Source organism: Notechis scutatus, chromosome 9 (assembly GCF_049901735.1).
Source record: "Notechis scutatus isolate UNSWTSFEM ecotype Mainland chromosome 9, rNotScu1.2, whole genome shotgun sequence".
NCBI lineage: Eukaryota > Metazoa > Chordata > Lepidosauria > Squamata > Elapidae > Notechis > Notechis scutatus.
This window is the reverse complement of record NC_142017.1, coordinates 6,182,292-6,204,707: the sequence shown is the minus strand read 5'-3', so window position 1 is coordinate 6,204,707 and position 22,416 is coordinate 6,182,292. Positions and strand designations below refer to the sequence as shown.

The window sequence follows — 22,416 nt, the reverse complement described above, 5'->3', positions numbered from 1 at the left end:
GTTTGTCTTGGTAGAAATCTGCTTGAATAACCTACTTGTTGGGCCAGCACAATATTTTTCTTGGCCTGCCAAGAAGTAGCTTAGTAGACTTGTGTTTCCTGGTTCACTTTTGCCTTTGTGGACTTTCACAGGCACATAAATACCACCCCCCCAAACAGCCGAGGGCTGTGCTTTAAGTTTCAACTCTGGAGAAAAACACACTGCTCTATTTTATTGTATTCAACCATGTAAGTCTGCCTAAAAATGCTTAAATGCTGAGTAGGAAAATACCAGATGCAATGAAGAGTTAGTGTCGGTAGAAAAGAATATTTGTAGCTCAGAGTTGAATTGTGGGGACATCACAGACTTCCTGCTTCTCCTTCCCCTTTCTCCACTCCGCAAACCCAACTCCCTTCTAGCATGATGATGTTACCCAATTGGGTAATGAAACATCTGCAAGAAAACAACCAAGCTCAGAGAGTACCAAGGACTTCACAACCCCTCCTCCTCCTCTTCCGCCTCCTTCACAAATCTTGCTCCCTGGTAGCACTGATGATATTACTTAGCTGGGTAATGAAACGTCTGCAAGAAAACAACCAAGCTCAGAGAGCACCAAGGACTTCACAGTCCTCCTCTTCATCTTCCTTCTCATCCTCCTCAATGCTACAAACCCCATTCCCTTCTAGCACTGATGATGTTACCCAGCTGGGTAATGAAACATCTGCAAGAAAACAACCAAGCTCAGAGACCACCAAGGACCTCCTCGGCGCTTGAAGTTACAGAAGCTCCTCCTGCAGGCCACCATAACAACAAAGGAAAGGAGAGAAACTCAACCATTTTGTCAGCGACTGATGAGAAACAGACACAGGAAAAATGCAACAAAACCCACAATTTTAATTTTTTTCTTTATTTATTGGACAAACCGGAATTCACTGGGCTGGGTGACTTTTAGCTAATTATTTTGTCACAGTCCAACCAACCCCATGGGAATGTTGAGGGAAGGTGGGGGGCATTAGGTGTGTATGCATGCTGCCTTGAGATGCTCAAAAATAAAGGTGGGGCAAAAAGTAACCCACAAAGGATATCCAAACACAACGGATGGGTTCATACCACCCTCTCAGCCCAAACCAAGCAAACCAGATTACAGCCTTGAGTGATGTGGGAACCAGCTCTGTCTAAGAGGAAGAAGCAGAGAAATCCGTATTTCTGTAGACAACCATTTAAGTTCCTCTACAGGGACCTGCCTCATCTCTTCAATGCAGGAGGCTAACAGAAAACACCATTTTCCAATTTTTCTTTTTTATTAGAAATGCGATGTCCCACTTCTGGTATAATGCTATAACACCATCTGAGGGAAATTCATCATCCTTTAAGTCAGGGCTTCAAGTTGTCCTCTTGGAAATCTTGACCACATCATAGAAAAATGCCTCTTCCCTCTCAGGCCACAGAAAAGGACACAACACAATCAACGAAACCCCTTGTGTGGATCTGGTTACGTCAAGTAGACAACCCTCCAAAGAGTTTGCGTCCAGGGGGAAAACCCACAAATAGACACAGAGTATGCCCTCGGTGCTAAGAATTCAGTTACACGCTCACATACTCCACCTTGAAGCAATATTACCAAAGCTACTAGTCCTAGCTTCTAATTTCCTCCCTTTTCAAGAAAATGTTTTGTTCAGGTGCATGTTTTTGTTCCCATATTATGTCCTTTTTTTTCTTTTGGAAAGATGTAGGCTTTGGGATGCTTGACGTCTGAACAAGAGCAAAATGCCGAGATTTTGTTCTGTGATACCGCAAGTCCTCACATTGGTTTAGCAGTCCCTTGAAGTTACAACGCGGCTGAACCAAGTGACTTACAACCAGTCTTCATGCTTATGATGGTTGAAAAGGTAAAACTTCCCTAAAAGCAAGAATGGAATAGCTACTTTTAAAGCCAATCCGAGGAGGAGGGGGGAAGCTTTAGGAAATAGGGGGAAAGAAATAACAAATGTTACTTGTGAAAAGATGGCAATTATATTCCTAGTGTGACAGATATCAAGATCTCTTTTCCGGTTTGTAGTACCAGCCTGTCTCATAGCCAAACACCCTCACTCATTCACTCTCCCAGCGTGCAAATTCTGCAGTCCCCACCGCAAACACACACACACACACACCCCGCATCATCCTCAAGTAATCCAATGCAGCTCCTAAATTCAGTCTGTATATTCTGGTTGCAGCTCCTCACCTCACTTACCTATCCATCCATCCACCCACCCTCCGCCAAACTGTTACTTGGGATACCCTGAAATTCTCAGCTACCTGTTTAAATGAACGGGGGGGAGAAGAGGGGAGGAGGAGGAGGAGGAGGGAGGAGGAGAGAGGAGGAGGAGGAGGAGGAGGGAGGAGGAAGAAGAAGAAGAAGAAGAAGAAGAAGAAGAAGAAGAAGAAGAAGAAGAAGAAGAAGAAGAAGAAGAAGAAGAAGAAGAAGAAGAAGAAGAAGAAGAAGAAGAAGAAGAAGAAGAAGAAGAAGAAGAAGAAGAAGAAGAAGAAGAAGAAGAAGAAAGAAAGAGAGAGGAAGAGGAGGAGGAGGAGGAGGAGGAGAAGAGGAGGAGGAGGAGGAGGAGGAGGAGGAGGAGGAGGAGGAGGAGGAGGAGGAGGAGGAGGAGGAGGAGGAGGAGGAGGAGGAGGGAGGAGGAGGAGGAGGAAGAGTGGGGGTTAGAGGGAAAATCAATCCAGCAAATTCCCTCTCCCATCAGGAGAGAAAAGCTTTCTTGAGAACTAGAGGAGCCAATCACACAGACAGGCAGGGGGGCAGGCTGGATGTCAGCTGGGGCACAAAATAGAGCTGAAGGAGCAAATGCAGCACGCAGTTGGGGAGAATCTAATCCTCCAGCTCGAGATTAAGGGAGCTCAACGGTCAGGCGGGAGACGCAAGCGCCAGAGAAATGTGAGAAACAACACCCATGAAGAACAAAAGTAGAACGGAGTCCGTGGGTCCCTTAGCATGGGGTTTCTGATCTCTCCAGCTGGGCCTGGAAGACAGATGCTCAGAGCACCAAAATGCTCATCGGGGACGGGAAGGGAAGGGAAAGGAAGGGAAGGGAAGCCGGGGCCTTGGGAGTTGGGAGGGGAGGAGAAGACCTTTGGCTGGGTGCCAGCGGTCTCCTCTAACCCATGGAGAAGAGACCTCCTGGCCCCTATTGTAAGTGGGGGGAAAAAATAAGAGAAAAGTGCTGGGCTGTGAGAGGTAAGACTTATTGATAATTAAATAAAGATGTAGAAAGAAAATCAAATGCTTTCCCTTGGTTGAGAAGCCAGCTTTCTACAGAGATCAGAGATCTTCTGAGAAGACTGGTGTAGGGCAGCTTGACCTTCGCAAGCTTCTCCCTGTGGTTTTTTTTTCCCTTGTTGCCTTGGCATTGAACAACTCAACATAAAAGTTTGTCTGGTGGTGGTAGAAGCTTCATAATCCCATTTGGGAGGGAGAGCGAAGGACAGAAACAGTGGAAAGGAGCATCCAAGACGTTTGGACGTAGGAATGGCTTTCCAGAAGTTGCTCCAGGACCACTCCCCACAATCCTAGGTACCACGAGATCAAAAAGGAGGAATGCTGAGAGACACTGTCTCTAAAGAAACCATTCCTGCTGGAATGGAAGGATGGAAACAAGAGGCTTCTTTGAGCCACAGGAATATAGCAACTCGTGAATCTAACGGTCGGAATTAAGACGGTAAGAGTAAGGAGATATTGCATTAAATTTCTACTCATCTGGAGTTCAACCCACTTTACAAGTTGTTAGGAAGCTAACCTGAGGAATGAAATGTGATATAAGCAACCTGAAGTAAAGGCAAGATCTCAACACAATTAACATTTGGTATACCACAAATGTAAAGTAACTCTCTCTGGGAAGGGGAGAGACCCATAGCGGTCAATCAGACTAGTGAAACGTTTCATCCAAAACTCTTGATGATCACGGTTCCAATTAGGCTACCCCCGTCACATCTTACCCTCTTTTTTGGAGTTAATCATCCTTGATCGGGTTTGTCCTCTTATGCGGCACATAAATCACAGTTAACACAATGGGAATCCTTATCCCCCGTGTTGTGGTTGAATGAATCCAGCTATTTTCCAGCTCTTTCCATCTTTTAATCAAGTTTGCAGTTGAGAAAGAGGCAGCCTATGGTTCTTTAAGAAACTTTCTCCCTGGAGTGAATTTTCCAGAGCTGAATGAATTCCCTGCTGAGATGTTCCACAACTACAGGAGGGTTTGCGACTGCAAAATAATGGCTCGGCTCCTGGACGCATAAACCCACATGCGGCTTGCTTTGTTGGGGCTTCGTGCACAGACAAACCTGGCCAGTGTGCCTTGTAAACCCGGGCTAGTATCTTACACGGACCCTTCGAGAGACCAAGGACAAGCAAACTGCGGCTTAAGAACAACCTTCTCCCTCGAGAGCAGAGTTTCTCAACCTTGGGCAGCTTTAAGATGGAGGACCAACTCCCAGAATTCCCCAGCCAGCACAGCTGACTGACTGGGGAATTCTGGGAGTTGAAGTCCATCGTCTTAAAGCTGCCAAGGTTGAGAAACGTTGCTCCAGGGTTTTGGACACGAGGTCTCCGAATTGTCCCTGTCAATCTGGGAATCACAACCAACAGATCTGAAACGGGGTCCAGAAAGGTGAATGTCAGTTTACGTGTCCAAAGACAATCAAATATGTCTTTTAAAAGGTTTGGCAACCTGGACCAAACATTATTTAGTCAGGCTGATATGGTGTCACCCAAGGAGACTTAAATCGCTCTATGCTCAAGCAGCATTTGCCATGCCTATAGGCCCGTGATGGAGAACCTATGGCATGTGTGCCACAGGAAGCACGCAAAGCCATTTGTGCTGGCACGTGAGCCGCAGGCAAACTTACCTCGCTGCACATGCGTGTGCCTCACAGCTGATTTTTGGCCTGTTTGAGGCCTTTTTCGGCCTCCCAGAGGCTTGAGGAAAGCCTTTGCAGGCTGAAAAATAGGCCCGTTTCGTCACTTTCTGCATTTCCGGAAATACTGGAAGTGACTAAATGGGCCCATTTTTTGGCCTGCAAAGGCTGCAGAGGTTTTCCTCAAGCCTCTGGGAGGCCGAAAAAGGCCTCAAACAGGCCTAAAATCAGGTGGGAGGCACAATGCAGGTAAGGGGGCAGCGGGGGGGGGGCAAGGGGGAATTGCACGCACATGCGCAGGGGGTGTGGAGGGGGCGCGTGCATTGCCTTCTGGGTGTTCGTAAGCGTGCACACAATATTTGGCACAGGAGCCCAAAAAGGTTAGCCACCACTACTATAGGCCTATTGTTCATCATCTGAAGAAAGTTATCAACCCTGCAAAATTTGCCTCCTTCCTCACAGTGGTGGGTTGCAAAGTAGTTTACCACCAGTTTGTTGGGTGTGGTTTGGTGGGCTCGCTTTGCGCGCACCCGCCAAACACACACTTCGTGCAGGCTCAGAGGCTTTCCTACTCACTTCCTGTCATCCTGCACTCTCCCTGTCGCTTCAGCAGCTGCGCTTCAAAAGCAGGAAATAAAGGTCAGGCGGGCGGGTGGGCTGAACAGCAGAGTTTCAGAAACAACCAGTTGAGTCTCTGCTGATCTTCAGCCAGGGGTGAGATTCTACCAGTTCGCGCCTATTCGCTAGAACTGGTTGTTAATGTTCTAAGCAGTTCGGAGAACTGCTTGTTAGAAGAAAATACTGGCCTAATCCTGTAAGGAAGGCAGGAAGGAAACATTCTGGTGTTGCTTACAGAAACTGCCTCTCCGTTAACCCTTGTTACATTCTTGGCAGGACTAGACTTCCTGTCTCAGAAACTTCTCTGCTGGAGTTTTTTCCAAGCAAAGTCTCAGCTTTGCTGGTACTTTGAGACAGGAAGTCTAGTCCTGCCAAGAATGTAACAAGGAGTGACCATTCAAAGTTACAATGGCACTGAAAAAAGTGACATGACCATTTTTCACACTTACGACTGTTGCAGCATCCCCACAGTCATGAGAAGCCAGGCGAGGAGATGCGTGCCCCGATGCGAGTGATGTTGAGTTGGCCATGCCCAGCCAATAACATGACCACCAAGCCATGTCCACCCAGTCACATGACCACCAAGCCACACCCACCAACTAAGCCACGCCCATAGAACCGGTTATTAAGGATTTTGTATCCCACCCCTGTCTTCAGCGCTACCAGTATCTCAGAACTGGGCTGAACTGGTGGAACAGCACCACTGCTTCCTCCCCTTCATCTCAGTCCCGGTCAGCCCCAGCCAATCACCCCGAAGAGAATTAGGTGACCCTCACCTTCCCAAACTCTCCGTCGGGGCCTCGGCATAATTTGGAAACTGGCACAAAGGCATCCAGCGGGGGGGGGGCAGCCACAGCAACCCTGCCAGTTCATTTTAAAACAGCGAGGGAAGTGCTGGCATCACCCGCCTGGCCTGCTAGGTGTTACCTCAGCAGATGGTAAGGCCTTAAAAAAAAAACTAAAAATCAAAGGACTTGTGAGCAGCCGCAAGCAAGTTGGAAGTCGGAAAACAGGTCAGAGGGAAAAGACGAGAGCAACGGGGCAACCACAATGGAAGATGACTTCGCTAGCTGGAGAAGGAGACAGCCAGGACAATTGTCCTCGGCATAGCCAGATGACCATCTGCCCAATTTCCTGGGCCGTTGTTGTTACCATCTCAGTGGGGAATAAACCCAGAACAGAAAAGACTTTGCTTTTGGAAGAAAGCCATCTGCCTGCCCCCTTCCCCAGGCTGTCTCTTCTGGCAGGCCTGGCAGGGGTGAATCCCTCCAGGACCAAGGAAGAAGGATTGATGAGATGGCAGTAGGATGAGGAGAGGAGAGGAGAGGAGAGGAGAGGAGAGGAGAGGAGAGAGAGAAGAGGAGAGGAGAGAGAGAGAGAGAGAGAGAGAAGAGAAGAGAAGAGAAGAGAAGAGAAGAGAAGAGAGAGAAGAGAGAGAAGAGAAGAGAAGAAAAGAAAAGAAAAGAAAAGAAAAGAAAAGAAAAGAGGAGAGGAGAAGGAAGAGAAGAGAAGAAGGAAGAGGAGAGAAGAAAAGAAAAGAAAAGAAAAGAAAAGAAAAGAAAAGAAAAGAAAAGAAAAGAGGAGAGGAGAAGGAAGAGAACAGAAGGAAGAGGAGAGGAGAGGAGAAAAGAAGAGGACAGAAGGAAGAGGAGAGGAGAGAAAAGGACAGAAGGAAGAGGAGAGGAGAGGAGAGGCGAACCAGGAGAAGCAAAAGGGACGGAGCTCAACTGGGAGAGGTCTGGTATTTCTGGAAGGCCCATTTTTCAGCCTCCCAAGGCAGAGGCACACATCTCCTCGCCTGGCTTCTCGTGACTGTGGGGATGCTGCAAAAGTCGTAAGTGTGAAAAATGATCATAAGTCACTTTTTTCAGTGCCATTGTAACTTTGAATGGTCACTCCACACAAGCAAAGGAGGGGGAAAAAACTCCAGAGAAGTTCCAGAGACAGGAAGTCTAGTCCCGCCAAGAATGTAATAAGGGTTAAAAGAGAGGCAGTTTCTGTAAGCAACACCAGAATGTTTCCTTCCTGCCTTCCTGACAGGATTAGTCCAGTAATTTCTTCTAACAACCGGTTCTCTGAACTACTGAGAAGGTTAACAACCGGTTCTAGCGAATAGGTGCGAACTGGTAGAATCTCACCCCTGGATTCGCCATCACGGTCCTAGAGAACCGCGTATGCATAAGAGGCGGAGAACAAAGTAGCAAACGTGAGCACAATGCCTATAATTAATTCATACAAAGGAAAAAAAAACCTAGATAATTGCAAATGGATAGTTGCAAATGGGAAAAACACATGTCAAGAAACAAACTTTTGCTGCCTTTTGGAACTGGAATAAAAAATGGAAATCATAGCTCTCTCCCCAGGGTGCTCTTCTCGGGGAAAGAACAACATAGCAATAATAAGCATTTATATATGCTTTACATTTTCAAAGCAAGGCAGAAACCACTATTAATGAGAAAATGCAGGCATACATAATGCTAAAATTAATTCATACCCTGAATTGCACTGTAGAAAGTCAGTTCTCAGAATTGGATTCTGCCGTTGTGCATAACAGATTCTAAGTGGGAAAATTAACACATGCACACACAAACAACAACAACAACAACAGTCATTTTGCATCCCGGAGCCAACTTAAAACGTACAACCACACCGAACGTGAGCAATTCGATATAAATTCATAAAAAGCAAGCTCTTATTTAGTTCCTTTTTTTTAAAAAAAGAAAAGATAATGCAGATTCCAACCCTCGAGAAATTATTACGCAGGCAGCCGCTAAAATGCATATAAAAATAAACATTAAATGCATGTTTTCCCTTTCTTTCTGAAAGCGGCCACGTCGCTCGTTTGAATAGAAAGCAATGGAAAGCATTTAATCAAGCAAAACATTTAAAGTAGGCAAATTAAGGCAAATGAAAATTGCATTCGGGAAGGCAAGTCTACCCGTTTAATTGAAAAGGAGTCTTCAGCTGAATGCGGGGAAAAATATTTTGGAAAACAGAGAATGATTGATCTCTCCTGTTCACTCAACGGAACAGACTCCGATCCGACAAACCACAGATTAGACTGTGGTTAATCATGGCAGTTAAGCGAGTTTTGCCCCCCCTTCCATGATGTTTCTTCACCGTTGTTAAGTGAATAACTGCCATTGTTAAGTTACTAACCTGGTTGTTAAGTGAATCTAGCTTCCCCATTGACTTTGAGTTTTGATCATGCAACCGTGTGGATACTGCCATGGTCATGAGCAGTGGTAGGATCCCCCCCAAAAAATTACTAACAGTTCTGTAGGTGTGGCTTGGTGGACGTGACAAGGGAAGGATATTGTAAAATCCCATTTCCTCCCCACCTCACTAACCTGCTTTTCAGCTCCATTCTCCTGTGCAGGGCAACCAAAGAAGACCCAGCCGATCCACTGGGACTCGGAAGGCAGAGAATAGATGGGGGCACGGCCAGTCAGAGATGGCATTTGCCGGTTCTCCGAACTACTCAAAATTTCCACTACCGGTTCTCCAGAACTGGTCAGAACCTGCTGAATACCACCCCTGGTCATAAGTGTGAAAAACAGTCGTGTCACTTTTTTCCAGTGCTGTTATAAACTGTGAAGTAAAGTTGGGGACTGCCTATATTCTCTCTGATGGAAATCCTCTTGAGCAAGAGTGAAAAGTGGCTCTGGGCTGGTTAGACAAGTACATCAGAATTCGCTCTGCTTTTTTTTTTTCACCCCCTGGATTTTTACTAGCCAGAGATATAGGATTTTAAAGGTTAACTACACCCATAAAGTTGAGTCTTTGTTTGTAGTTCAGCCTCCAAATTGCAAGATCCCTGGGTGCCCATCCGTGGCAACTGTAAAAAGAGAGAGGAGTCCAGGAAGGTTGTACAGGACGTTCAGCTTTTGAGAACTTCCGACAAGTAAAGTCGATGTAGAGAAGCCAGATTGACTTAACAACCATGTTGCTAAATTAACAACTGAAATGATTAACAACAGTCTGATCTGTAGTATGTCGGATCGGAGTCAATTTCATTGAGTGGAGAGGAGGGATCAATCATTCTCCATCTTCCGAATCTTTTTGCAATCTTTTTTTATTAATGCCTGCTACTAATTTCATATCTTGAACTCAAAAGACACTAACATTATCCTGATAGACATCACAACAAATCACCATTCTACCGAAACATCCAATATGAACCTGCTTGGTGCAATTGCAGTAAACGTGTTAAGGTAAAGGCTCCCCTCGCACATACGTTCTAGTTGTTTCCAGCTCTAGCTTTTATGTCCGTTACAAAGCCGAAAAGCCAGCGCAGTCCGAAGACGTCTCCGTAGTCCTGTGGCTGGCATGACTAAATGCCAAAGGCTCACGTAACGCTTTTACCTTCCCACCAAAATGGTCCCTATTTTTCTACTTGCATTTTGTACATGCTTTCAAACTGCTAGGTTGGCAGAAGCTGGGACAAGGAACAGGAGCTCACTCCATGACGTAGTGCTGGGGATTCGAACCGCCGAACTGCTGACCTTTCTGATCGACAAGCTCAGCATCTTAGCCACTGAGCCACTGCACAAAAATACTCCGTGTCAGGATTTTATCTCCACCCTCACCTCTTAATTTTTAATAAATATCTAAATAAATTAAAACCAGGCTATATTAACACAACTGATGCCAGCATGTATCACAGAGTAACTTAAGGAGTAAATGTTTCTTTAAAGGCACAATTTAGTTTCATGTCCATAACTTAAAAGGATTTCATTTTGAATAAGATAAGAGAGCCAAGGAAATTGGTACCCATTAAAGTCTCTTTGATGCAGCCTAGAAACGAAAGGAAAAAAAATATATTAATCAGATCTCACAAAAGATAAACTAGGATCTGGAACTTTGAAGGAAGCAACTGTCAAAAATCTATGATCTTTCAACTATGGTTAACTATGTTACTACATGATCGCTTGTGGTATCATCAATATTCCAATGTCAGCATTCCAACAACAACCTCAAACCAATAAACTCTGAGACAAGCATTTTCTCAAAGTTCCATTTTTATTAAAGTTGTCATATTGGCACGTCTGGGAAAACCTGAATCTGAGAGTTCCAGGTATTCCCTTCCCAAAACAAAATCAAAAATCCATCCCCTACACCCAACAGCCCATCACATGGTCCAATCAAGCATCGTCCCAACTGAAGACACTCCTCTCCAGGTGCAGGGCAACATGTCCTTGACTCTTTGAGAAAGAATGTTGTTGAGTCTAATCTTCCACCTCTCTATGAAATCTCCCCTCCCAAATTCCCACGCACTAAATGTGGCAGCCTTGAAGCTTCTAAGTGAAATATGGCTCCCAGCCAATCACCCGGCTGTATATCAAGACCCCAGGTTGTGCTGTAATAACAACATCCTGTCATGGGAGAAAGATGGAATAGGCTGAAATTGAACCCTACTGAGATGTGGGGGTTGCTGTCTATCAAAGTTGTCGTTCAGCCTCAGTGATGACTCTGGGTGGGTGGGAATGTAGCCTCCCTGTGGGAGCAGGCCCTAAACTCATGGTTGCTGTTGAGAAGTAGGTGAGAAGGTGGCCATGGAGGCCTTTGGCCTTGTGGTCATACTTGGAGTGAAAAGACCTCACTGCAAGGACTCGTGCCTTCGTCACCACTTGACTACTGCAGCATGATCTACATGGGGCTGCCCTCAAAATCCACCAGGAAGTTTCTTAAGGAACTAATCAAGAAGAGAATTGCCATTTCAGCTATCGCCAATCTCAACCAAGCCCTGTGAAAGTAAAAAATCTAAACACAAAAGGTTAGCAGGATCCTCTCCACCCCCTGGGAAGAAAGAGGGAGACCCCAATTTAAAAGCCGTCTGGAAGGAGGAAGGCAGGAAATTCAGTTCGATACGGAGTTGGAGAACAACAGTATGTTTTATTTAATTAGGATCCACAGAAGAGATAAACCTCACAGCAGGATGAATAACAACAACATTTCAAAAATAATTCATGCCCAGGTAACAAAAGACAAAATTTCAATTACTTTCTTTTTCTTTTTTAAGGGACTTTACACGTTGAGGTAGAACAATCATCTGGCAGATGGGGAGAAATATCTTAACACATCATATACAATTATTTGAAAGCACTTAAGAAGACTCATGCACTATTCAATTGTTGCACTGTTTAGGTGCAACACTCGATTTTCTAAGCAAACTGCACCCCCCCAAAAAAGCTCAGCTGGATTCACAGGCTGCAATCACCTACAGTTTGCTAAATGTAGCCCAAATGGTTAGTTAAACGAGCAAGCCACCATTGACTGGGTTCACACGATGTATTAAGCTATAAGCCATGATTTGCACACCACAATAGCTGAGGTTGCACATGATGTTATCCAATGACAAATACTTTGGAATCAAAGTTCTTGAACTGCTATGTTGTGTGAATTTCCAGGAAAAAAGGAAGAAAAGGTAGGTAGTGGGAAGGAAGGAAGGAAGGAAGGAAGGAAGGAAGGAAGGAAGGAAGGAAGGAAGGAAGGAAGGAAGGAAGGAAGGAAGGAAGGAAGGAAGGAAGGAAGGAAGGAAGGACCCATCATTTCATAATGATTAATTTGTCACCGGTCTACCTTCCCCTTAATCCACTCTTAAGCCAAGAGAGGTGCTAACTGGGAATAGAATGGAATGGAATGGAATTCTTTATTGGCCAGGTGTTTTATTGGACACACAAGGAATTTGTCTTGGTGCAAATGCTCTCAGTGTACATTCATCAAGAGTCAAGAATCATAAGGCACGACACTTAATAATAGGCATAGGGTACAATAAGCAATCAAACCATACTAGGAAACAGTCAATACAAATCGTTAGGATAGAAGCAACAGTCATAAAGTCATAAGTGGGAGGAGATGGGTGAAAGGAAGGATTAATAGTAATAGTAATGAAGACTTAGTAAATAGTTGGACAGTGTTGAGGGAATTATTTGTTTTGAAGAGTGATGGCGTTCGGGGAAAAACTGTCCTTGTGTCTAATTCTGATGTGCAGTGCTCTATAGCGTCATTTTGAGGGTAGGAGTTGAAACAATTTATGTCCAGAATGTGAGAAGTCTGTAAATATTTTCACAGCCCTCTTTTTGTCTTATGCTGCATACAGGTCCTCAATGGGAGGCAGGTTGGTAGTAATTGTGGGAGTTCAAATCCAACATGTTTTCAAGACAACAGGGTCAACCAACCGAACCAGAAAAAGCTAACGCTCTTCTACCAACATCAAACAGGCAGGTTTGACAAACCAGGTTAAGTCTACATTAGCCAGTTGAGTCTTGTGTCAGCATTGAGTCTTGTTGAGGCAACACCATGCAAAGATTGGGCTCGCACACTATATGATGGTTTAACATAAAAATGTGGTTGCTGAAGAAGCTATCATCGCTAGGTTCATGTTAAGCCAATCAAGCAGATGTAACCCATTGTAGTGGTTGAATGGATGACACAACAGTGCCCAGAGCAAACAAGGAACATGAAATCTTAGCCCCGTGTGATTTCCTCCCCCTCCCCATATTTGGCAAATAAAAGCCATTTTCAAACGGAGGGCCTTTTTTTAATTATATAAACGAAACAAGAATTACCGCACGCACAATAAAACGATGCAATTTATGTTCCCCTGAGATTATTCATTTTACTTATAGGTTAATTAAGTTTATATTCTATCCATCAGTCGGGTGAGACCAAAAGCTTCATTAGCCTCACATCAACTCTTGTTACAAACCAGGAAGATGTGTATACAAAGCCATCTTCGTTGTTTTTTTTCTTCTTCTTCTTTTTGCCTCTACCCAACTGAAATGTGGCGCGAACATCTGTTTTCACTTCAAGACATTAATTTCCAATTATTGAAGAGAAACAAAATAAATCCTGACAAATTACTGGGAACTGTGGAATCTTTTTTTTTTTTTTTTTTTTGTCTATTAGCTTAGAATAGTAATTTAGAAATCCCACAATTAACGTTCCCAATGAGCGGATTGTTCCACCAGATACTTGTTATTTAAGGCAATTTGATGGTGACGGATGCTTTCGCTGCTACCGTTATTACACACATTATTATTTTTTTAGAACAGAAGCAAGATTAGGAAAAAAAGAAAAGGAAATCTTCTGCTAGCAATTCGTTACAAGATCTTTTTTCCTCTCTCTTTCTCAGCAAGGAAGGGGGGGAAAAATAAACATCTTGAATTGTATATGGTTTGATTGATAAATCTATGCCCACGTCACTAATTTACCCATGCAAATTCCCTTCCTTTACCCCTACATATTTCTGTGATGTGCACCACAAGAGGAATTATCTGGGGTACAGGGAAATTAAAAGCATGCCATACACAAATCCAGTTATTAAGCTAGGAAGCTACAGACTCTCTCTTTCTCACTCTCCTCTGTAAAAACCCCAAAGGAAAACTTCTCACAACTCTGGCTGGTAGCAAAAATAAGACAATGGAACCTACAAATCTGGAATTTCTTACCTAGCTTGTGAACCATGCTGTCAATGGTCAGCCGGCATAGAAAAGCCCCTCACCGCTGCTCCTATTGCATCCAGAATGAAACCTGTGTGGCCCATTATTCTCCAATTGCAGATTTTTAATCTATGATATTCAGAAACAAGAGGGTTGTCATTTCAGTCCCCTGCAGTCACGATACCCAGGATATTTAATGTGCTGCCCATCTTTAAAAGTGGGGGAGATTGCTGGATCTTCATTGAAGAAATACAGATATATATAAAAGCAGGCAGAAAGAGGATCATTTTTCTATTAGCTTCAATCTTCTTAACCCTCAATTGCTAAGAGGATAGCCAGCTGGGGTAGGAAAACAAGAAGAATATATAAAGAAGAAGAAGAAGAAGAAGAAGAAGAAGAAGAAGAAGAAGAAGAAGAAGAAGAAGAAGAAGAAGAAGAAGAAGAAGAAGAAGAAGAAGAAGAAGAAGAAGAAGAAGAAGAAGAAGAAGAAGAAGAAGAAGAAGAAGAAGAAGAAGAAGAAGAAGAAGAAGAAGAAGAAGAAGAAAGATAAAAGACACTGTTACTTCCAGCGTCAACTCAGCCACTGTGTTTCAACATTGTATAATTGACTTTGCGAGCCGAACAACAGCAGTATAACAAAGAAAATGTCAGTATTTCTACAGAGCTAATCTATACCACTAGGAGGGCCTCCTGCTGTCAGTTAGAGCTGACAATAGAATAGCTTTCAAAAGGATATTACGATCATGCTTTCATACTTGACATCAATCAAGACAAAAAGAAACTCTTTCCAGAAGACGTTTAAAAAAAAAAAAATCAAGCTCGGCCCCAAAGCGAGAAACCAAACACTGTTTTCTTTACGCGCAATCGTTCCAAGCAATCCGTTAATTGGAAAAGAGCAACAACGGATGACGTTTTTGAGCATCATCATTATTACGGTGATTACTTTGTGTTTATTGAAGCAGGTCGACAGTTATCAGAAGCTAAAGGCAACTCTGCTTGGTTTTTTTTTCTTTCTGAGCTTTATCCTTTCCCTTCCTTCCTTCCTTCCTTTTCTTCTTTCTCCTCTTTTGTTCTCTTCCCTCTCCTTCTCTTCCTTTCCTTTCTTTCCTTTCTTCACTTTCTTTCTGCTTCTGTTCTCTTCCCTTTCCTTCTTTCCTTTTTTCTTTCTCTCTCTTTCTTTCTTTCTCTGTAAAATAGTTGGGTTCCCAATGTGTTACTTCATCCACACTAAACACTACTGCAACCTGGATAAATATGTAAAAATATATCTTGGATTTAAAACCAATTTACTCTATTTGATTTCTCTCCAACTCTACATATGGAAGTATTTCGATGTTTTGGTGGTGGGGGGAAATCACAAGCAACATTCAATAAAATGGTTTTAATTGACTTTCATATTTAAGTAAGCTGCAACAGCCTCAAGCAATCAAGGATATGAATTTGGAAGAAAGCCATTAGGAATAATATCAATGGCCTACAACATAAAATTGGGAAGATAATACAAACTCCAAAATGTTTTTTTTTCCCAGTGAAGACTCTGTAGAGAGACATTTTGAGGTCTCAATTCATCCAACAAATAGTTGGATCCAAAATTGCAACTGATTTTAATTACACCTTCCTTCAAGACACTTAAACTTTTGGTGTTGGTTTCGAAGACAATTGTTAGCCTCATCAACAATTCATCACACTGTGGCTAGCTATCCAAATTCCTTTTTTTTTTTAAAGTTGGGGGGCGAACTATTACATAATCTAATAGTTATGCTGATAGCTATACTATATCTCTGCATAATTATTAAATGATGGTGACCAAGGTTGAATATACTTTTGCAAGTAAAAAATTAATGGGGGGAAACCATCTTTTTTCAAAAGAAATACATATTAATACATTGACAAAACATATCAGCCTTATGTAGGGAGGAAAGTATTCTAAAAATACCAGCCTGAACTAGAAAAAAGTTGGGGTATAATTTTAACAAACAAACACACAAATTACACAGTGTTAATGTAAGTCAACCTATTCCATTCAATTTCAAAACTTTTAAGGAAATATTTCCACAATTATCAATTAAAGTGAAAGGATACGGATACTATAATTAGTGCGTCTGTCGGCCTGAATGAGTATATCGGAAGAAAATGTGATCCTAGTTGCAAACAGTTAATGGACAATATCAACTGGGCAATGGAAATCATTTCACACAATTTTTTTTTTTTTTAAAGAGAATTACCTCAGCATTTTTAAATTTCTTCTCTTAGCCTCTTTGCTGTTTCCCTTGACACAGGTAAGCTTTGCTTTTAACATTAACTATGTTCTTTATAACAGACAGGAAGAAAAAACTCAGAAAGAAATGAGGAAATTCCCTCTTATACTGATACCCAAGCTATAAAATTGATAGAGGTGTGCATCTGGAGCAACGATTGTAATTTAAAGTTATTTTCTCCCTGTCTTAGGTCAGAGTACCTGTGACCTTAAATCTCCTTATTTATTGCATCTCAATTATTTCCATGGAAACGTAGACTGTGGAAAGCAAATTAGACTGCCAGCTGCCAAGTTTCAACATCACCTGAAAAAAATAAAATAAACAAGCTCTGAAGATTTCTTTTCTTACCCTGCCTGCCTGCCATGGACGATCTGTATACTGTATACTGTACAACCCAGAAAGACGACTGAAAGCCCTCATATCCTGGACATAAACTGTTTCAACTTCTCCGCTCAGGATGCTATAGGGCATTGCATGCCAATACAATTACCCAGGGACCGTTTTTCCCCTCAAGCCATCACACTGCAAAATTCCTAACTCCTACAGCACTGACGTCCACCCAAAGATATATGCCCATGTGGTAGGCTGTATAGTTCTTATCCTTGTCACCTTCTCATCTTTCCTGCTATCTTCTGCTATTATGATTTATCACTTGTTGTTGGTACCTTATGATGTATGATTCTATGATTTATCACTTTGTTGTTTGTATGCATACCAAGAGCTTATGCACCAGACCCAAATTCCTTCTGTGTCCAATCACCCTTCGCCAATATATTCCATTCCATTTCATCCCATCCCATCCTACTCTATTCATATTCTGTTCTTATTTTATTCTGTTCTGTTTCGTTCTATTCTTATTCTTACCTATCCCATCCCATCACACTCCACTCCATTCCTATTCTTAATCCTACTCTACGTTACTCTACTCTACTCTACTCTACTCTACTCCATTCCATTCTTGTCCTATCCTATCATTTCATGAAAACAGAACCGGCACTTTCATTGTTTTTCTCCAATCACATTTCAAGATCAAATTTAGTGAGTTGCCTGTGGCAAAGATGCTTGGGTCCTCCAGAGAAGATCTTCAGATCATCCAACAATTGACCTTCGCTGGAAGAGGGTCCGATACCACTGTGAACTTCAATTGCAAAATAATGATCAAAACTCAATCCTGGGTGTTCTCTTCTCTTCTCTACTCTACTCTACTCTACTCTATTCTACTCTGTTCTATTCCTGCATTCTATTCTATTCCTATTCCTACAATTACAACTCCTACAATTCAAATGAAGTTGCAAAGTTGTTGTTGTTTTCTTAGTTTTTCCAGGAAAAAAACCATTCCCCTTGATTTTTAATAGCTTGTTACATTTTTCCCCCGTTAACAAATAAAATGAGAAAAAGTTTACGAATAGTTATGCTATTGTGGTCAGCAAGCCACTAACTGGAGGGATGCAATCCATAAAGTCACCGTATGAACCACCTGGAAAATGATGTTCATTTTGTAGGCTTGTTTTGTTCTTTGTCCATGAACAAACTTTGGAAAATGATTGTGTAGTAGATAAAAAGAAGAGGAGAGAAAGGAAACCTTTAACAGGATATTTTGTTACAACTGTACTTCAGTTTCCACGCATTACGCACTTCCATCTTCCAAATATAGATTTTCTTTGCAACTTTTAAAAATGTAACAAAGCTATTCTGCAACAATAAAAACAGAAGTTACACACACAGAAGCATGTTTAATTATTATAATTGTTATTATATTTGTATGCCAACCCATTCTCGATGGCTCTGGGCAGAATATAAACCATGTAAACTATTTCTCCCACCTTCCCAAAAAAGTCCACTTAAAATATAATTTTATGACACATTAGAGCAAGGGCAACATTGCCTATGTTTATTTATTCAGGTCCAACAAGATTTACTCTCTGATATTTCTGCTTTCTGCCTCATGCACTGCAAAATACAAATCTATTATCTCAAACATGAAGACATACAAAGTTCAGTGAATCTTATTCCAGCTCAATGTACATAGTACCAAGTTCCAACTCTATATATACCTGTGCACTTATGCATTGATGATGTTACCTAGCTGGGTAAGGAAACATCTGCAAGAAAACCACCAAGGTCAAGAGCACCAAGGACCCTACAGTTCAACTCCGAGCTACAAATATTATCTTCTCTTGGTATTAAATCTACTTCGATGCTAAAGTATTCATGAGATTTTTTTTAACCTTTATTCTGAACTCAATAGGATCACCTTCCCAGTCCTAAACATCACTTGGTTGCTGGAATTGGATATGTCTAACTTTAATGAAGAGAAGGACCAGGGGAGACATGATAGCAGTGTTCCAATATCTCAGGGTTTGCCACAAAGAAGAGAGAGTCAAGCTATTCTCCAAAGCACCTGAAGGCAGGACAAGAAACAATGGAGAAGCAACCTAGAAGAAATTTCTTGATAATTAGAACAATTAATCAGTGGAACAACTTGCCTCCAGAAGTCGTAAATGCTCCAACACTGGGAATTTTTAAGAAGAGATTGGATAACCATTTGTTACCTGAAATGCTATAAAGTTTCCTGCCTAAGCAGGGGGTTGGACTAGAAGACCTCCAAGGTCCTTTCCAACTCTGTTATTCTATTCTATTCTACTCAGTTGCAAACTTTAGGAATGTAAAAGTAACAAACCTGGAGGCCAAATTCATTTGCACCACTGAACACAGGTTCCATGTCACGGATAAGACATTCAGCTATGTTACAGTTTCAGCTTAAGTTGTTGAGCAATATTCAATAGCAGCTCTTTTATGTCTGGATTTAAACTCTGGAACTAAACTGGAATTGGGGCTGGGTTGCTTGGGATGGAGAGCTATGAGCCAATGAGCAGTCATTATACTACAATCCACCATCTAGATCTGTTAACACAAGTGTTCTTGGGATTGGATATCAACCCTCTTGAAATACCTTCAAATCATTAGCCGCAGAGAGATGTCAGGTAACCTGGTAAATAGCCAAACCTAATTCTACTTTGTTCCTATGTTGCTAAAGCTTCCTAGGAGTGTAGCTCTGTTGCTAGTTTAGTTATGCAATACAAAAACATCTGTCTTTGCAAAGTAACTCTTAGGCTGGTGCAAATAACAAGACTTGTAATAAAATGATCTCATGCTCCTCACATCTTAATTTTTCACAGTTTGGTCCAGTTATTTGATCCCTTAGGACTACAATCCTATGCATTTAGCAGACAGCTCTCCTGTCCTCCCCCCACCCACCCAAAAAAAACTGTTAAGGGAATAAGGAAAATGAAGAAATGTGGGTCATGGACATTCATTTTCAGCTTGCCACCCATTCTATTTCTTTTCCCTTGTCCATCTGTTTTTTTAAAAAATTATTATTCCATAAACTTTTCACCTTTTAGTTGGGGGGAGGGGGAATAAAATTAAAAATGTAACAAAGGACAGCAGATATCCAGAAGTTGAGTCACAAATCCCACCTTCTTTGAACATGGGAAGAAAAAGGGTCTAAGACACTGGCCATACAAATACACTTGCAAAGGGTGGTGGAAAACACCCAAATTAGCCACATTTGTTATGCTTTTTACTCTATTAAATAGGAGACACACACACACAGACACACACAGACACACACACACACTGCTACTTTGCTAAAGAAGCCCAAGTCTTTAAAATGGATGATAGGGGAAAATACAGGACAAGAACCTTTATTATTGATGGAACAAGAAGGTAAGCCTCCCAAACAGACTACATCATATAAAGGAACCTACTTCCCAAATGCAAACACAATACTCCCATTTTTTAGAAGACTGTTCAGCTGAAACCCACTTAATAATCTTTAAGAAAAAGTTGAGGAGCAATTCTTTTTAATTCTCCACTAAGAAAAAGTATGAAAAAAGAGGGGATGAAGAAATGGACAGATTCCAGAACAGGGAAATGGGGGGGTTTAAGTTGCATTCTCGTAAGAACAAAATCAAATTAACCTGCTCCCAGAGGGGACTTTAAAAATCCTTTTCTGGTGGTAGCAATTTTAAGAAGAAGAAGAAGAAAAAAAAGAGTTGGAGAATAATAATCTTATTCTCCTGGCTACATCGAAACCGTTTGCCATTAGCTGCCAACAGACTGTCCCCAGGCTGCCCTAGAGAGCGATGGGGTTTGCTTGGTCTGCAATTTACTATAAAGCTACTTTTGTTAAAGAGGATGTAATTTTCCTTTAGGGGTGAGAGGAGAGGGAACACACAACCCCCGGAGTAAATTCCACAGAGGAAAAACTCTGAGAGGCATGGATTTGGGAAAGCAGACGGATTTGGTTTCCACATCTGGGAAAATTAGGATGGAGAACCAGAAAGGAGGCCCCATCAACCTGCTTCAGAGATCTGTTGAGGAATCCAGGTGGGATGAGATCCCAGGGCGTCCATATCAAAAATCCTTGACGAATGGCATTCTTGGAACCAATTCACAAGAGCCAGGAAACACTAGAGAACTTCCAAGATCAACCAGTGGAAGTATCTCCATATTCTGCGGGATCTTTGGTGCTCCTTGATGGCTTTCTTGCAAGCATCAAAGCTGGGATGGTGTTACCTGGTTTGGTAAAGAAAAACATCTGCCAGGAAACCACCAAGCTCAGAGAGCAACAAGCACCCCACAGTTCAAGGCTGAACTACAAATATGGACATCCTTTCCACATGAGCAAATGGATGGAAGTCCTCCTCCATAATACCAGGCAGGAAACATCCCATAACTCCCATCTCTCACTCTCTCAATGGTTTTTCTCTGGAACCTAGGGAGTTACAGCAACTGGGTGCTAAGTCAGAATACACTCTCGACTTATTAGACCAAACTGGCATTGTTGAAACTGCATCTCCAACTTAAAAATCTACCCCCATCCTCCAAGTCTTTCTCCAGTATTTCTCCAGCATTCCTGAATAGTTTGGATTGAAACCTGTTTTACAACAGGTCCTTAAGGCTGGGTGTCTGCCGCTCCATTCCAACACACAAAAGGTAACCAACCTGGCTAGGAGCCACAGGAACAGGCCCCCCTGGAGAGCTTTGTGGAGACCAACGGAATTACTCCAGGAGTAAGATAGGCTTATTCCTATCAGAAGTTCAGTATCCTCCAGTTACTATTTTAAAACAACCCCTTGAAAGTTTGCAACAGGAAGCAAGAGGCTTGTTCCTTGCAACCCGGTTTGCCAGCGAGCAAACCCTCCAATTTCACCATAAATCTGGGGAAGGGAAGGAGGATTCCACACCTTGTCCAGCCCACGTCTGAAATCTATAAGGTGATAAGTATTTGGGGCAGAGGCTTAACACACACACACTTTTTTTCCCGATATCAGAAGGCAAAGCTTTTTGATGATGAGCAGCAGCAGCAAGACAGGTCAACCAAACGCCTCTTCAGGGAGGACTTTGCATCAAAACCCTGCATGCTTGCTTTATTTATTTATTGGCGATTTTCTACTTGCTGGGGGAGCCCCTCCCTCTCCGCCCCCAACCCAGGAGATGCTGAAACCAGTCAACCTCCAGGTCCCTTGGAAGTTTTCCCAGCCACCCCTGTTCCCAAGCGCGCTCCCTAGGATTCACAGCTGGTGCAGGCAACCTGGATCCCTCCAGATGTTCGGCCCCATCTCCCACAATCCCTTGCTAGCATCCACGCTGGCAAGACGATGCTGGTCTAGAGGAGCCGCGGTCCAAAACCACCCCGGCCAGCGCTGGGTGGCACCGGATCCTTCCGAGCCAGGGGGCGGCTTTAAGGTCTGGGGACTGGAGCCACGGGTCACGCCTGGCCTGGAAAGCAACCGGGCCAGCCCTTTACTCCCTTTCGCTGGAATTCCCGCCGCCGGCCCCCCGAGCAGCAGACCCAGAAAAATAGACGGAGGGAAGCGGGGAGGAGGGGGAAAGAGGCTGGAGGAAGCGGTGCCAAGCTCGGCGTCCCCACCACGGTGGTGGCCCCCAACCTCCGCTTGGTCACGAGGCAGAGGCGGGGGGGGAGGCTGACGCTTACGGGCTCCTCCGCTTCCCGAAGCCGGAGTCCCGGCTCGGAGCCGACTCAGTCGCGCGCGGAGCAACCGACTTACCCTTCACCGAGCGCGGCTTGGCTTGCTTCCTGCGGGACATTTCCACTCCGGCTCTTAGGGCGCTTCCTCTCTTCTTCTTTTTTCCCTCTCTCTCTCTTCTTCCTCCTCTTCTTTCTTCTCCTCTCGCTCTTCTTTCTC

General features: G+C 43.1%; 1 protein-coding gene across 2 annotated transcripts in view; it reads right to left on the bottom strand.

Annotated features, from left to right (window-relative positions):
- Positions 1 to 22,416, bottom strand: part of ZNF423 (zinc finger protein 423) — a 250,919-nt gene that overhangs the window by 228,460 nt on the left and 43 nt on the right. For both annotated transcript variants that reach the window (XM_026675896.2, XM_087971476.1), the window contains exon 1: positions 22,279 to 22,416. This exon is cut by the window's right edge. In XM_026675896.2, the coding sequence (XP_026531681.1) occupies positions 22,279 to 22,318 (40 nt within the window). In that variant the 5' untranslated portion in view covers positions 22,319 to 22,416. The remainder of the gene's footprint in view (positions 1 to 22,278) is intronic.